This window comes from Erpetoichthys calabaricus, chromosome 17 (assembly GCF_900747795.2).
Source record: "Erpetoichthys calabaricus chromosome 17, fErpCal1.3, whole genome shotgun sequence".
NCBI classification, from domain to species: domain Eukaryota; kingdom Metazoa; phylum Chordata; class Cladistia; order Polypteriformes; family Polypteridae; genus Erpetoichthys; species Erpetoichthys calabaricus.
The window spans coordinates 75,274,661-75,292,632 of record NC_041410.2 but is presented as its reverse complement, the minus strand read 5'-3'; the positions used below and the strand labels follow the sequence as shown (position 1 = coordinate 75,292,632).

The following is a 17,972-nucleotide window of genomic DNA, read 5'->3' as shown; positions in this document are numbered from 1 at the left end:
GGATGCAACTGAGTTTTGCCCAAACCAATGCAGGTGCATGGGTGAAATTGACTGGCAATGTTGGCACTTACCCGTATCTAATTAAAAAGATTTACCCTGATATTAAATGGTCACTGTATTAGGTTAAATGCTGTTGGAATACCCTAATTTTTACAGTACTGAGAAACAATAGATGCTTTTGTTAAAATGCAGTTGAGTTTTGCCAGGCCCAACATGGGTACATGCTTGAAATTTACTGGCCCAGTATATGTAAATGTGATTTACTGTGATGTTTAATGATCACTGTAAAGGGTTAAATGGCTTTGGTCACCCCATATCTTTACAGTTTTGTGAGATGAGAGATGTCTTTGTTAAGGTGAAGTTGAGTTTTTCCACAGCCCAACGTGGTTACCTGGAAACTGCCTGGCAAAGCTGGCATCTTCCCATATCAAATTGAAAAGATGTCCTCCAATGTTAAATGGTCACTGTAAAGTGTTAAATGTTTTTGGACCACTTTAATTGCCACAGCATTGGGAAAAGACATGCCTTTGTTAAGATGCAGCTGAGTTTTGCCCTGCCCAGTACAGGTATCTGAGTGAAACTGATTGGCAAAGTTGGCATACTTCTATACAGTGTTTCCGTAGCAAAGGGTTAAATGGCGTTGGGTCACCCTAATTTTCAGTTTTAACAAAAGACAAACGCCTCTGTTCAATTATCCAAATTCCCTAGGCCATTTTTTGGCAACTCCAAATGCCTGTTTGCTACTCTGTGAAGGAATTTAGTCCCATCCAGGTTTGGTTCCATTATTTTTTTTCTTTTGCCAGATGCTTTAACTGGCCTCGTTCACACATCCTTGTACTGCATCAATTGCTAACAATACATGGATGACACCGATCTCCTTTGTACTTTATTGGGGTTGATCAATCAGTTATCACCTAAACGGGATTCGGTATAACGCAGCGTTTAATGAAATTTAGTGGCAACGCGGAGCCCCAGTGCATCCGCGAGTTCGTTTTCTTGTTGTTTCAGCAATCTCACATTTGCTGACCCCCACACACTCTCAAGCACTTTATTTTGGAGTCCTAGCAAACAATTTGAAACAAATCCCGTCGATCTGTCTTTTTCAACAAGATGCCTCTCTTTATTCACTCCCCAAACAAACTGCAGTCACTTCATGTTTGTTTACACGAGAAAAACACTCAGGACACCTGAAGCGTAAGTGACCCTTTTCCCGCAACCAATTTGATCAGGTGCGTCACTTTCTGTTTCTTGTAAATCTGAACGTCGGGTGTCTTGAGCGAGAGGTGATTGTCGGCTCGCCTACTTCCGTGTAAGGAGATTGTCGGCCTTCTGCGGTTCTTGTACTTACTCGTAGCCCCGCCTTTTGGTTAACATTTATAAAAACTGCAGTCGCAGTACAAAAGTACATTTCTTTTTCAGAAGGAAGACTTAAACAACCTAAACGATGAAGACCGTTTCTTGTTTTGCAGTGATCTGGCTGGCTTGGCTGAGTCTAATTCAAGGTAAGCATCACTCGTGCGGCGTGGGTGTCCCATTTGACTTTAACTGGAACTGACCGAACTAGAAGTGGAGTCGTGGACCTGTTCTGGGAGTCTGAAATCAGAGACACCCACCTTCAGTTCTTACGCTGCTGTCTTGTTGTAGAATAAAGCGCCTTGTATCGAGAACGATATTATATAAAAGGCAAATCAATTCATTTTATTATGTAGGAGTTTGGATTGTTGAGTGAACGCAACTTGCTTTAATCTTGTGCTGCTAACGAATGACGAGGTGTTACGCATTTCGGAAAAGCTTACGCTTGAAGTCAATTCGCCACTCATATATACATATAAATATATGTAAAAATATATATATATTTCTTTAAAATATACTGTCCCGTATCGAGCAACACGGACGACATTCTTTACAGCGCTCGGAGACCTGACAGCTTCAGATGACAATCAGCTGATCGACGCCAGCTCTCATGATCGGCGGAGTCGTTCACTTTCATTTTCTCTCTCGGTATTTCCTTCGGGGTTTTTGTGAGGCTCTGATCTCCAGTAAACAGGAAACCGATTCTTTTTCAGATACATGAGCTTTCAGTCTTAAAAGTAATGGTTCTTTAATAGCACTTTATGATTCTTGCCTGGGTTGTGTGATTCCTCGCAGGACTATTGGCTGACAAAGCACCAGAGATTTCATTGCATGTGAAGTTGGTTCGTTGTTCTTTGAAGAAATCCCTTATGTGTGCAAAAAAAAAAATGAAATCGTTTGTGTGTGGTAGGCTACCTAGGAGGACACCTTCAGATTAAGAAAACCTGAGTTTAGCCTGTGTTATTGTATGTAGCAAGAGTTCTTTTAAAATCATCACCCATTGGTGTTTCACAAATGTGTTACCATCTATTCATGGTTACTTAGATCTAAATAAATAAAGGTTTCATTCTGGATCCTTTATGTAGATAGGTCTTTTGGAAATCAAAAATGGTTCTCCTATGGCATCACTCTGAAAAACCACTCAGGCATCTTTGTTTTTAAAAATGTAAATTGTTTTAGGATAAACAATTTTATACAAAGAGTAAATCACCAAGGACAACAGTTCAGTAGTGTGGGAACTCCATGGCATAAGGCACTAGATATTAAGCCCCAAGACTTCCAATTCAGTTCTTTCCATTTTCTGACTTTGTGTGCTCAAGTGAGACACATAATTTGTTCTCCAACTGTAAAAGATGAACACATCAGACATTTGTAACTTAAGTACAAGATGCACCAACATAAAGTCTGTTTGCGAGACAGCTGTACTTCTCACTAGAATATTGTGATATTTGGTGACATGTGACCCAGCAGACACAAAGGGTTAACTACACAGTAGTGGTAATTTAGCATTAGCTCTCCTACTGAGAGTTTTATTCACAATTCACCTTTCCAGATGGCCAGCATATGGTGTAGGCTGTTTAAAGTACAATTCCTCATTGAGTGAACTAAAATACTTTTACTCTGGCTGCAACTTTAGTCATGTTTATTGTTAAGTATTGTAGCACCGCTGAGAGGGCCATGCTGCCCAAGGAGGTGGGAGTACCTGGAGAGGTGGGAAATCAAGCAGCCCCATGAGCAGCAGTTAGAAGGGGGGGGGGGCACCAACATCACTTAAGAGTGCGCGTCAATCGTGTCCCCGGGCTGCTAAAGCCCATCAGCTCGGTGCCTTGAATATGGACCCTGGCCTTGAGGAATAGTGTATCATAGGAGTTGCCTCTGTCCCCAAGTGAACAGAGTGAGGTGGAGCTGGGTCACGTGTGTGTGCACAGACAAAAGGATGCCACTGAAGACCTGAGTGGCATGGTTGAAGCGAATCGGAAGATGCCAATGGTCCTTTTTACGGCTATTCATCAGCAGTCAGCTTAGAATGGCTCATTCCATTCCTACGTCTCCTATACCCCCTGGGTCATTACATTGGTGGCAGTGGTTTGAAGAAGAACAGACTAACGACCCCAAGCCAGATGACTGCTTTAGCACTAATGCCTGTTGACCCGTTGATCGTGCTAGCAATAGCTCACATCAAGCAGGGCACACCAGGTCACCTCATGAATGTCCTGGCTGATGGACCAGGGTTCTGAGGAGAGGGTAGTGTACCATTACTGGGTCCGGACCTGAGATGGACACACTCATCTGATGGCTGCGGACTGTACGAGGGAGCAGGAACACCTGGAGGTAAAGCAACCCTGTGAGCAGCAGGTGGGGATGTTTGGGCGCAGACACCGCATTTGGAGGCCACTCTGACTGCACTTCTTAGCTGCTAGAGTCCATCAGCCTGGATTCATGGCCACTGGAGATTCTGGGATTTGGACTCTGGCCTTGCGTCAGCTCAGGGATAGTATGGCATACGGCATTGCTTCTAAACCCCATAGGGTATAGGTATATCAAGGTGGCATGTGTAAGCGGACAAAGGGAGAAAGCCGCTGAGAGCCTGCTGCGGGTCAGCACTGAAGACCTGAACAGCATGTTAGAAGAAACTGTCCTTTTAGAGCCACTCGCCAGCAATCGCCATAAAAAGGTGAATTCCATTCCTCCGACTCCTGCACTCCTTGGGTTGTGTTATTAGGTTATTTTTGAAGAAGTGCACCAATGATGTAACTGAGCATATGCTGTGGGAACAGACCTTACTCAGAAATCCTCTCTGTGGTACCAGGGGGAAGTACTGCAAAATTCCAAATTTGCGCAGCATTTAATCTCCTGTCTTCTTCTAAGATTAAACATCTTTGGTCAGTGGCAAAGCTGGCACATCATGCCATATCATTATCGAACTCGCTCAATCCAGACCAGGGTCACAGGTTGGAGCCTAACCCAGCTAGCATAGGGGGCAAGGCAGGAACAAACCCGGGACAGGGCGCCAGTAAACCGCAGGGCACAAAGCTGGCATTGGAACCCAAAATCCTAAAGCAGTAATGGCAGCATTGCTAACCACAATGCCAGCATACGCCAAGTGAATTCAGTTCAGATTTAATTTTATATGCTACCTTTTAAAAGTAGCTCGTTTTATAGCATACACTGCACATATTACTAAAGGTAAATGCAAAGAAGTGGCCATTAAAGTCAGGAATAATAAACTGCCAAACTAGTACATGATAAAGTGCATCACATTGTGACTGTGCTTAAAGACAGATGGTAACAGAATATAAAAACTCCAGTGTGAAGTTACGCTGGATCAAATAAACCTCTAGGGACCTGCTGTCCTTGTGGAAAATTCAAAGTCAAAAATCTAACTGGCAGATCGGGCTAAGTGGCACCACTCAGGCAAAAGAATTAATAAGGGCTTGCAGATCTTTAAATAGTACTAACCATTTTGGGTCTGCCATGTCTATCTATGGGATAACTTTACTAAGTAGTGTGTTTCTGGTTTGAATAACCTCTTATTTTTTTTTTATTTTTTTTTTAATATGGGGGCATACCTCAGTCTGTACATCTGTGTTATCTGTGTGTCTGTCCAGTGGCTATGTCCCTGTTATTCCGATAGATAGAGCATTACAAGCATTTCTTGTGATAAAATGCATTGCATTTGTCATTCTAACAGATGGAGCATTTTGTAGTCATACTATCTTTTTATTAAGGTGGACTAACTGTGCTACCTGCGTAAGATGGGTTGAAATCGAAGTAATCAACATGGACCTTAGAGTTAACATTTGCAGTGCCCCATCTGTTGGGTTGCATTTTGAAGTATATGTAGTAATAAAATGCCTTGTGTTTGTCATTATAACAGATGGGGCATCACAAAGATTTGTAGTAAAAAAAATCTACAAATCTTTGTGATGCACCATCTGTTGGAATGAGAAATGCAAGGCATTTTATTACCACAAATGATAGTGATATGCCATCTTTTGGAGTGACAGAGACTTAGCAATTGGATGGATGCACAGAAAGACACACAGACATTTATCTTTTCATTAACGTGGACTAACTGCTACCTGTATAAGACAGGTTGAAATCTAATCAATGTGGACTTTAGTGTTAACATTTGCAGTGTGCCATCTATTGGATTACATTTTGTAATGCATGTAGTAATAACATACCCTACATTTGTCATTCCAACAGATGGTTTATCACAAAGAGTTGTAAATCTTTATGATGCACCATCTATTGGAATGAAAAATACAAGGGATATTATTACTACAAATGTTAGTGATCTGCCGTCTTTTGGAGTGACAGAGACTTAGCAATTGGATGGATGCACAGAAAGACACACAGACATTTATCTTTTCATTAACGTGGACTAACTGCTACCTGTATAAGACAGGTTGAAATCTAATCAATGTGGACTTTAGTGTTAACATTTGCAGTGTGCCATCTATTGGATTACATTTTGTAATGCATGTAGTAATAACACAGCCTACATTTGTCATTCCAACAGATGGTTTATCACAAAGAGTTGTAAATCTTTGTGAAGCACCATCTGTTGGAATGAAAAATGCAAGGCATTTTATTACTACGACTCGTTGTGATGCACCATCTGTTGCAGCGACAAATGCAAGACAATTTATTACTCCAAATGTTAATACTACACCACTTGTCGGAATGACAGAGCAGCAAGATGGATGCACAGATACTCAGACACACAGATACATATTGGTTTAGATAGATAGATATTCTCTTACTGAATACATGTAGCTTTTAGGTAGTACAACTAATACTTACGTTACCCACTCAGGGACACTTCATTTCTGGTACCTGCTGCTGACGCTGTCATTTGATCAGAGCTGAGTGTACAGTTGGTGGTTTTGTCAAAAGCTTATGAGAAAGTAATATCTTGTAGGAAGATTGTGGAATTGTGTGTGTGTGTGTGTGTGTGTGTTTTGTTCGTGATAACTGTTTACGTTGGTATCTGTAACAAGTCCAATGGGATTTTTTTGGCCAGTGTCTTTGTGATCTGTCTTGCTATAATATTATTTCTCTAGCAGTATGATTGATTCAGTGGCTGAGCACTTGAAGCCATTGTGTTGTAGGCTACAATCCCACTGCTGGTTCCCTGTGACCCCTGAGGGTGGCATTTAGCAAACATGTGGAGACGCATTACTTAAAATACAGAGACAAACTGCATTGGTGACCACCATGACAAGTTGCTGCCTGCCCAGACATCTCCTCCTTCACCCCATGGTAGGAATAAATGGGTTCAGAAACTGGAGAGATAAGAAATAGATGTAGCTAAGCCATGTGTTCACACGTCAAGAGATATGAAGCCAAACTTAAAAAAGCCAAGCAAAAAATGCAACAGGTGCCTGCACAGGGAATAGAAAAGCACCGTGACATATTTGAATAGACGTAGTCTTCATAAATAGCCGCATTGAATAGTTGATTTAACTTAAGGAAGTAAGCAGTGCTGCCCTTTGTGCAGAGTGCGAGTTTGAAACACACCTCTCCTGCTATGAAAGGAATTAGTCAGAGACGAAAAACAAAAGGCCGGGGAATCACAGCAGGCAAAACAAAGAGCAAGTGTCATGTTGTGGTATGGAATGTGGAAGATGAAAAAAGAAAATTCAAATCCCAAGTCAAAAACAGCCATCTGATCGCCTGTCTTTTAAAGTAAAGCTGACCCAGCATTAACAAGTTGGTGCTTCCTCTTTTTGCTGCAGGAACAAAACTTAATGATGTTAAATGTAACCAAATTGAAACGGGCTGTAAATGGTATGAATGTAAGATGGAAAAATAATTAAAATAGTCATACACATAGTATTAAGGACCCTTCACTTTATTTACATTTTCTTATGTTGTCTTGTGCTAAAAATAATTTTATTTTTTTCCCCTCATCAATCAACAGTCAATACCACAGAATGACAAAGCAAAACCAGGATTTTAGAAATTTTTAGCAGTTTATTGAAGAATATCCCACTGTCACCAGTATTCAGACTCTTCACTCAGTACTTAGTTGAAACACCTTTAGCAGCCATTAAAACCCCACATTATGATGCTGCCACCGCCACCACACATCACCAGTGCAGTGGTATTGCTCCAGTAATGAGCGCTGCCTGGTTTCCAAGCTTGTGTTCATCAGACCAGAGAGTTTTTGTTTTTGCCTTTTTGCAAAGTCCAAGTGGGGCTTCCATGTGTCTTTTACTGAGGACGGGCTTCTGTCTGATTACTCTGTCATAAAGCACAGATCAGTGGAGTGATGCATGTCCACAGGTTCTCTGGAGCTCCACCAGAGTCACAATTTGATTGTCTTACTATGATCCCTTTTTTCACGATTGCTCAGTTTGCCTGGTTGGTGCTCTAGGAAGAGTTGTTGTTTGAAGTATGAAGACAACTGTGCCCATGAAAATCTCCAACCCTACTCTTTTTGTATCCTTCTCCAGATCTGTGCCTTAACACAATCCTATCTCTAAGCTCTGCAGGCAATTCCTTCAACCTCATGGCTCAAGTCTGGGACCATCTATAGAGAGTTGTGTGCCTTTCCTAATTCTGTCTGGTCCATTGAATTGACCACAGATGGACTCCACACAAGGTGCAGAAACATCTCAAGGAGTAACAGAAAAGGGCCGCACCTGAGCTAAATCTCAACTGTCACGGCAAAGGGTCTGAATACTTGTGTCAGCATCATATTTCACTGTATAATTTTGAATAGGTTTGCATAAATTTCTAATTTTCAATTTTCGCTTTGTTCATTCTGGGGTATTGAGTGTTGCTTAATGGAGAAAAAAATTAGGGAAAAATGATGGATTAAAAAGCCCACAACAGTCCTTTCTTGCATTCAATGCCAATGTGATGAACGTTGGCTCCTCACAACCCTAAAATTGATGAATAGTAGATGTCCCCAAGCCTTAGCGTTTCAAGTGCTTTACCTATACAGTGTTTATTTGTTTTATATTGCCTTAAAATCACAGAACATTATTGTCAATAGAGTTTTAGGAGATAGATTGTAATGTGTTATTGGCTTTGCATAATTAAAGTAAGTAAGTTCACTGGCCCCCCGTTTACTACAGAATCTTCTTCTTTTGGCTGCTCCCTTTAGGGGTTGCCACAGCGGATCATCTTCTTCCATATCTCTCTGTCCTCTGTATCTTGTTCTGTTACACCCATCACCTGCATGTCACCACATCCATAAATCTTCGCTTAGGCCTTCATCTTTCCCTCTTCCCTGGCAGCTCTATCCTTAACATCCTCCCAATATACCCAGCATCTCTCCTCTGCACATGTCCAAACCAACACAATCTCGCCTCTCTGACTTTGTCTCCCAACCGTCCAACTTGAGCTGTCCCTCTAATGTACTCATTTCTAATCCTATCCATCCTCGTCACACCCAATGCAAATCTTAGCATCTTTAACTCTGCCACCTCCAGCTCTGTCTCCTGTTCTTTGGTCTGTGCCACCATCTCCAACCCACATAACATAGCTGGTCTCACTACCGTCCTGTAGACCTTCCCTTTCACTCTTGCTGATATCTGTCTGTCACAAATTACTCCTGACACTCTTCTCCACCCATTCCACCCTGCCTGCACTCTCTTCTTCACCTCTCTTCCACAATCCCCATTACTCTGTACTGTTGATCCCAAGTATTTAAACTCATCCACCTTTGCCAACTCTACTCCCTGCATCCTCACCATTCCACTGACCTCCCTCTCATTCACACACATGTATTCTGTCTTGTTCCTACTGACCTTCATTCCTCTCCTCTCTAGAGCACATCTCCACCTCTCCAGGGTCTCCTCAACCTTCTCCCTACTATCGCTACAGATCGCTACAATACAAAATACTGCTCTTACGCTACAATACAAAATACTGCTCTTAACATTTCAAGCTCTCCACAGCCTTACTGATCTCCTACACACATATACTCCCTCGCGCTCACTCAGATCCTCATCTGCATCTCTAATTTCTGTACCACACATCAAACTCTCTTCTATGGGAGCTCAAGCATTCCCTCATTGTGCTCCTCAACTCTGGAATTCTCTTCCCTCTCATATCCGTCAACTAGAATCAATAATACATTTTAAAACTGCTCTCAAAACTTATCTCTTCAAACTGGTATACCAATTATGAATTTAATACCGTTAATGCCTGCTATCTTTGATGTTTGCTTCTACCTCTGTACCTTATTGCAGTTTCATTTTATCATCCTCTTTGTTTTTATTTCTCATTACTGTTGTTTAATTTCATTGTAAGGTGACCTTGAGTGTTAAGAAAGGCGCCTATTAAATAAAATGTATTATTATTATTATTATTATTATTAAATGGAGCCCTGTGGTTATGAAATTTCTTTCCTAATAGGAGTTATGGTTGATTGTTTAAAAATGTTTCTTACCATCCAGGGTGCACTGTTGCTACAAGAATTATAAAATTAAGAAAACTAATATTAATAATTTCTCCACTTAATCTCATTATGACCATCAGGAAAGAAGATGAAAAAGAAGATTTGCATTAATGTCAGTAGATGGCGCTACTGCCTCACTGACCCTGGCCCTGCATTCAGATCCCCCTTCACTGTACATCTAGCATTTTATGTTCTCCTTGTCTCCACATTCCAGTTTCTTCTTGCATTGATTTTCTTTTGTTTTAAAGAACAATTCATTTTTGGACCTCCGTAATATATAATTATCGTTTATTTTGTGGTTTGTCAAATCAATTCTTTCATTCATTACTGTTTTCTGACTACCATTTTGTTTTACACTTCTTTTTTTATTGGTGGCCATTTTATGCAGAGCAGTGGATGTTGTTACCATCATGGGGCACCAGAAAGTTGCATTGTTGCAGTGTTAGAATTGGGCTACTTAATTATTTCTCAGTGCTAAATGATTTTGTGCTTTGACTTTCATTTTTGATTGTGTTTCTGGCTAGTTGTTTTAGCTCATTTTGACTTTTCTGAGCCTTGCATCGGTCCTTTTAGCCACATCAGTCACTGCTGTCATCTCCTGATCATCTTTCCTTTTTCCTGTCCAAGGCAGAACACCTCCCATTTCACAAATATTTTGTCATTTCTCCACCGAAGTTTCCCCACTGGTTGGGGTTCAATTTCTTGCTCTGTGTCTTTGTTGTATATTTTTGATTTATTTGTATGTGTTACTATTTCTTTTTTTATGATTTGTAGTATTTTTTTACATTTTATGTATCTGTATGTAAGCCTGTGTTATATTCCATGTGTCTTGTGAGTGGTTCCCCAAGAGGCGGGGTCACCTGCCAATCATCACCAGGGACTGCCCTCCACCCTATAAGTACAGAGGGTCTGCCACAGTTCCTGGTGGTTCATTTTGAATGCGCTTGGCAGTGGGCTAGTACCAATACTGATGCTCTGTGTAAGAAAGGACAGAGCCAGCTATACTTCCTTAGAAGGTTGGCGTCCTTCAGATCTGCAATGCTGCAGATGTTCTACCAGACGGTTGTGGCGAGCACCCTCTTCTACGTGGTGGTGTGCTGGGGAGGCAGCATTAAGAAAAAAAGACTCCTCATGCCTGGACAAACTGGTGAGGAAGGCAGGCTATATTGTTGGCATGGAGCTAGACAGTTTGACATCTGTGGCAGAGCGACGGGCGCTCAGCAGGCTCCTATCAATTATGGAAAATCCACTGCATCCACTTAATGGTGTCATCTCCAGACAGAAGAGCAGCTTCAGCGACAGACTGCTGTCACTGTCCTGCTCCACTGACAGACGGAGAAAATCGTTCCTCCCCCAAACTATGCGATTCTTCAATTCCACCTGGAGGGGTAAACGTTAACATTATATAAAGTTATTGTCTGTTTTTTTACCTGCATTATTATCAATCTTTAATATTGTTTTTTTGTATCAGTAAGGTGCTGCTGGAGTATGTGAATTTCCCCTTGGGATTAATAAAGTGTCTGTCTGTCTGTCTGTCTGTCTGTCTGTCTGTCTGTCTGTCTGTCTGTCTGTCTGTCTGTCTGTCTGTCTGTCTGTCTGTCTGTCTGTCTGTCTGTCTGTCTATCTATCTATCTATCTATCTATCTATCTATCTATCTATCTATCTATCTATCTATCTATCTATCTATCTATCTATCTATCTATCTATCTATCTATCTATCTAGTTTTCTTGTGTTCTTCTGTGATTTGCAACTTTGTGTGGATTTCTGACCATGTTGCTCTATTTTTGGACTTTGCCTTGGATTGTGTATTGGGACTTATTTGCCTTGTGTGTTCTATGGAGACTTCTTTAATTTAATAAAGATTCTCTACGGACCCTTTTTATGTCTAACTAGAATTTTTGGACAGGGTTTCCCCCTCTAGTGAACAAGTGCTTTTGGAACTTACATGCTTTGGGACTCCCAGTCATAACAGATGTACAGATTCTTTAGATTGATGTGCTTGTGTTGGTGAATGTGTCGTTGGATGGACTGGCACACTGTACAGGGGTTGCAGTGATCTTAGGATGGCCTTCCAAGACCTTTCATCAGAATAAACAGATTTGTATCAAAATTCATAATAAGTGTCATCTGAAAGCACTCAGTTCCAGTGATTATTGTGAACCATTGAGAAAACTTGAGAAAGAAAGGTTGCCCCATTACGATTTCAGTTTTTGGTAAAGACAAAAAGGCTGAGTGGAGCTGTTTGTTACAAAACTCTGCATAAGTGATATTCCATGATGAACCGAACCCTGGACTTTTAACTGTGTGACAGATTAAACAGCTGACAAAGGACTGCCAATGGCAGAAGGAACACTAAATTGTAAAAATGTCCATGCTAGTGACTTGAGCACCCTTGTAAAAGAAAAATAATAGTAAACATGGTCTACAGGGTGTGCCCAGCTCTGGACTGTCATGTTTGTCAGTGAGGGTACCATTGCTAACTGTATGCTCTCTAGCCAAGAGGTGGACAGAGAGAAAGAGAGGAAGAGTGCTTTATTGCTGTGCTTCACAGTGCTTGGGTACTGTGTTGTGGGAAATGGTTGAAAGCATTTCCCACAAGTAAGTCTCTTTAGTGTGCTGTAAAAGAACTTGTGTCTGTGTCTGTCTGTGTCATGTTTTGGGGAGCTGGTGTGCCCCTGCAGGCCACAATAATTGAAATTTATAATAAATGTATGTTTACACTATATAATCATGCTGAGAAAGTCTTACCTAAAAGGTTCAGGTGTATAATTTTCTGCTGTATTGCCCTCAAGAATATGCCTCATAAGGGTCCAGTAGCAGTCTGCAAGCATACTGGAACTCCACTTGCTTTGGTGTCACTTTTTCAATTCAGAAATGTCCTGATGAAGCCATTCACCACGGCCATTGCTGACCCCTCTGAGATTACCAGGGAAAATGTCTGGAAGTGTATAGAATGTTCACAAACAGCAATAAAAACATTTTAGCTGAACAGCAATAAAAACATTTTAGTCTTGAATTTAACTTATAAAAACTTGTACACCTTAATAAAGGTTGATATGCTAAATGCACAGCCTAAAAAAATGACACTACTCACAATAACTATGGGCAATAGAAAATTCATCATGATGAAGTACTTTTAATACACCCCTAAGATGATCTGTGACAACATTTTTGTTGATAGGTGTAATCCGTGTCAACTGCAACAGGAAAAAATCTGTTAATTTTCCCAATTTTAAGGAACTGTGTTCAGGGAGAGGAGAGGACTTTACCAGATGTGCAGCTCGGGTTGCCATGGTTCGTCGTGAATTTGGATCTCACTTTGAGGATCTGCCAGACATATTTTTTTTTACACTTGTTTCGCCTCCTTTTGCTGCTAATGTGAACAATGCTTGCAGCTCTGAAAGTAACTGAACTCGATTGGCTGCTGTGGTACCCTTCAACATAAATTCACTAAAGCTTCTTTGCTTGATTTCTACAGATTACACATTGCTAGGGATGTTCCAAGGCTTTGCAAGCATGATGTGCAAAAGGCAACAAAGGCAGACAGTTGTGAGCAGGTCCTGTTACAAATGAAAATTATTAAAAGCAGTAGACGCCTACTAACATATACAAATCTTTGCAATGAATTAATTGTTTTGATGACCAGTATCTCAGTTGATATTAAGAGCTTGTGCAGAAGTAAGCAGTTTTATGTTCATGACCAGAACAGTGTTACAGTCCATTCACTGTTCTTTAAATTTACTCTTTTACTGATGTTTGGACATTGCTCTTAACAGATTTTAATTTAAAATGTTTTATAATTAACCCATTTCTTGGAGAAACCATTTTAAAAGTTAATGTTTGTTGTTAAAGTATTACTTTTCACCTAAAAATGATGTTTTTTCTTTGTTACTTACCCAATGTAATTTGTAGTGAGGATCAAGAAATTTGTTTTAATGTTATGGTTTCCTGGAGAATGGAGATAACAAGTTTCTGATAGAATAGGCGTCTATGCTGACCAACAATACATCACAGCAAATCACATAAAAAGTCCAAGAAAAAAACTCACATTACTTGTGTAACATTTCTTTGCTCACAGCAAACATGCATTTTTTTGGGAAAATATTACTCAATAAATATTTATACAGAAAATCAGAGCAGGGTGCAAAGAGGAAACACATCCACATGGAAATGAGCTTCTGAATCGAAGACAGGACTCTTGACCAATGAATGAGGGGGAGAGGTGGGTCTCCAATTCAAAAACCTCAATCCACTGTATGAACATGTTTCCTCTGTGTGTTCTACTCTGATTTTCTGGAAGTATTCATTTCACAATATTTAGCAAAAAGAAAGTGTTTTGGCCATTTTGAGCATATGACTGGATGACTCAACATGTGGATTTTGTGACATGAGTAAGGTGAGATTTTTTCGTGGACATTTTTCATATTGTTTGCTGTTATCCAGTATTGGTCACCATTGATGCCTATTCTATCAAAATCTTTGTTCGCTTTGTTCTCCATGAAAACACAAGACTAAAATTTTTTCTCAGCCATAGTTACAAATCACATGGGATAAGTGACAGACAAAAACAGCTAATTGTTGGGTGAATTACCTGGACTCACGGGAACATCCAGAATTGCATGAGACATTGTTGATAGTTTGGCCTACCATGAAAACGTTTGCCCACTCCTAATCTATACTCCTACTGAAAATGAAGAACAAGTGAGCTTTTGGCCTTCTTCTCCATTGGAAGTTTCTGATCTCTCTAAGCTTGCTTTGGGTCCCCATCTATTCCTAGAGAGGGTGAAGGTTTGACGTCATGGGACTCCACCTTCTACCTCACTGAGTGAATGAAAAAATGAAGAGTAGTAGAATTTCACTGGTGGGAGGTCAGGCGCTTCCTACTTTTCTGTGCCTCTCGTGTCTTTCTACAGTGCCAAGCTAGAGGAGTAGGAGTCTGAGGAAAATCTGGCTAGTGTGTCACCCGACTTATCTTCTCCACTGTTTTTTTTTTTTTTCTTTACAGGCAAGCCAACCCTGCTGATCCAGTCTCCTGAAGGCCCTGTGCTGGAAAGCCAGTCGGTTACCCTGGAGTGTGTGTCAGATGTGGACAGTGATATGAGCTTTTACTCCATCCAGAAATATTCAAGGGTGAGGCATTCTTCTGGGCTGATGTGCTTTTTTTGTGGTTGTAGTTTTGTTTGCTACAATGGACCCTCCTGAAATCCTTCACAGAATAAGAGCTGTTTATCTAAACCTACTGTAGCCAGAAGCGTTAGAAGCAAGTGAGGTATTCCAAATAAGAATATCGGTGCAGTTCAGGGAATTCGATAATCACTTGGAGGCCAGCAATGGTTTCATGCTGAGTGACACTGCATAGTAAACTCTCCTAGCATGTCCATTTTAAGTCCAAGACTGATCAAAGCTTTTAGGCCTTCACTTGTCTGCCATTTGACTTGTATTAGTTGCACTCATAATTGCTTTACACACTCATCTAAAACCACAGCTGCTTTTTATTTATGTCTTTGATCATAACTTATTAATAATATGACAGGTTGAGCAGATTTCACTGTAGAACTTCCCCCAGTGGCTCTGCGTGTGCAGTTTGACAGACATGACGCGCCACCTCAAGGTGATCAGACAATAGGAGAAACACAAAGTGTTATCTTATTTATTCATGAAAGAGAGTTGTGTACATATGCAAAGAGGGATGAGAACAGGGAGAACAGATCACACACGTCTCAGAGATGAAAACCTATGAAGATGCCACCAGGATAAATATGAGGCTTTCCTGTCCTGTCAGCTCATCTCTCACATGCATTGGTGCGGCAGTGTGACACTTTTTAGGGATCAAATAGCTAAGAGCCTGAGGTCCCTTTACCTTGTAACAGATGGCCTGGCTGAATTTGTATTGAGCTCTGGTTCCCAGTATGTTTCAGTTCACACTATTGATTGAGCTTTTTTTTAGATGTTTATATTAAATTAGAAAATTCCAAGCTGCTTACTTGGGAGGCTATGATTGCAATCACGTCTGTTCAAAGTATGTAGCAAGAAATTGTGACCAATCCTGCCTGTGGAGGGTCTATGGCTAATAACAGTTCTTATTTTTTTAAAATATAAACTTTATGAAAGAAATACTCAATGAAGAATTAGTTTTAATGTCAAAAGTCCACCCGCACGGCTACAAGCAGATGATGGAGACTTTCCGGATGCAAATGCTTGTACGGAGGATTTGTTTCGCTGTCAAGAGCAGCTCTCAGACAAGAAAAGCTGGAAAATTTACAAGTTGAAATAACTTCCCTTGAGGTAAATTTTAAGGAATAAATTAGTCTGCAATTGAGGTTGCACAGAAGGTATTTCTATTATAAAATTCATGATTTTGAAAATTCAGTGATGCCTTTTAAATAGAAGTCTTTGAAATTTCAAAAATGTCTTCAGTATGCTCTTTTCAAGATGGCTTAATAAAATGCCATATTTTCCTGAAGAATTATGGTATCAAATTTTTACTTTTTATGTCCACTGGGGACTGAAGTGTTTCAGGTGGATAGAATGATGACAATAGTTGCTTTAGCGTTTTATGGAAACACACCTGAAAAGCACAACAGTAACATTCAGATTGGTAACTTTTAGCGTTTAGAGGGAGTGACATCATTGTGCTATTTCATTAAACTAGCCAGTCAGATGCATCGTTCTACAAAGCACCAATGAGCTCCATAGCCTGTCTGCACAAAAGTAAGGATTCTCTTGACAGCTCTCAATGTCTCTTGACTTGTGAGATGAGATATCATTGCTTGAGGTTTCTGAACAAAGCTAAACATGACTTCTACTCATTGGGTATGTCATATTTGCCAACCATAGTCACTAATCTCATAGTTGGGCCATGTCAAGCTAAATGACTGGAAATTGCTGGCAATGTCCCATTTATTGATCATGTGCTTACCGTTCAGCACGGTCACGCTCTAAACTTTTTATTACAGCAAAAAGCGTTGCGGCCTCATGGAGACAGAGTTCTACCAGAGCTGTACAAAGGGTTTCTAGTTTTCATTTTGTGACAGTTCATAAAACATGAGACATCAGACAGAGGAGCCTCTTTTCTGTTTGTAAGATACAAAGCATCCATGCTGCCTGGTAGAGCCAGCGCTGTAGGAAGGATTAACAGGTTAACAGATATGGCAAATTCAGCTGCTGTGTTTGTATTTTTTTACTTTCTAATAAATGAAGTATAGGGAAAGTATTGTAATCATCCAAAGATTCGATGTCGAGATTTTGATGAATCTTGATGTTTTAGACCGTCCTGATTTTCTTGTATATGAAGTATAGGGAAAGTATTAGAATCCTCCAAAAACTCATTTTAGATCACCCTGAGTCCGAAAATACCATTTTCGGAATTATGTCTGTGTGTATGTAAACATGGTCAACTAGGTCAACAAAATTCTGCATACAAGTAGGTACAAAACATAGATTTCTATCAACTTTTGGGCAATTTCCATTAACCGGAAGTGGTACTTTACCTTTTACCCTGTGTGATTTTATAAGAGTGAGTCGCACACTAGTTGTTCTTAGTCGGGCAAGTCGCATTTACAGCAGTACGCCATTGACTGTGTCCAACTCACTAAGATTGTGTACGTGAAAGCTACAACTGAAAATTGCTGGAAAAACTCCTCTAATGTGATGTAGACTTAATCTATATTCAGTTATTTGATGTGTACCCAAAGTGACTTATAAATGGTAGGTGCATAGTAAAATTTGTTCAACTAGAGCTCTTCGTGTTAGCACTTTTTATCAGGTTCACATGTCAAGTCAGAGGTAGGGCTTGAACCAGCATCCTTGAAACATACAGTACTTACAGAAAGCATTCATCCCCTTGTAGGTTTTCATTCACATTTTATTGTTATACAACATTGGATCACAGTGGACTTAATCTGGCATTGTTCACACTAATCAATAGAAAAAGACTCTTTTAATGTCACAGTAGAAACAGATCTCTTCAACATGACCAAAATTAATTACAAATATATGACACAAAAGTTGTGCGGCCTACTCTCTCTCTCATTTATCCTTAGCTCTCCTCCACTCTTTGTTTCTTTTACACCAGTCAAACTTTGATGCCAATTAAACAGAATAGAGATAAGAACACAACAAGTCATTAATATTTTTCAAGACAACTAGAAAAATAATAAAGTTGTAAACTTAAGGAAGAATATATAAATCATTAAATA

The 17,972-nt window shown here is 40.1% G+C and overlaps 1 protein-coding gene across 1 annotated transcript in view; it reads left to right on the top strand.

Annotated features, from left to right (window-relative positions):
• The first annotated feature begins 1,340 nt into the window (after window positions 1-1,340).
• Window positions 1,341-17,972, top strand: part of si:ch211-79k12.1 (uncharacterized protein LOC568891 homolog) — a 30,195-nt gene continuing 13,563 nt past the window's right edge. Inside the window, 2 exon segments of the mRNA XM_028822626.2 lie at window positions 1,341-1,502; window positions 14,780-14,904. Of these exon segments, the coding sequence (XP_028678459.1) occupies window positions 1,445-1,502; window positions 14,780-14,904 (183 nt within the window). The 5' untranslated portion in view covers window positions 1,341-1,444.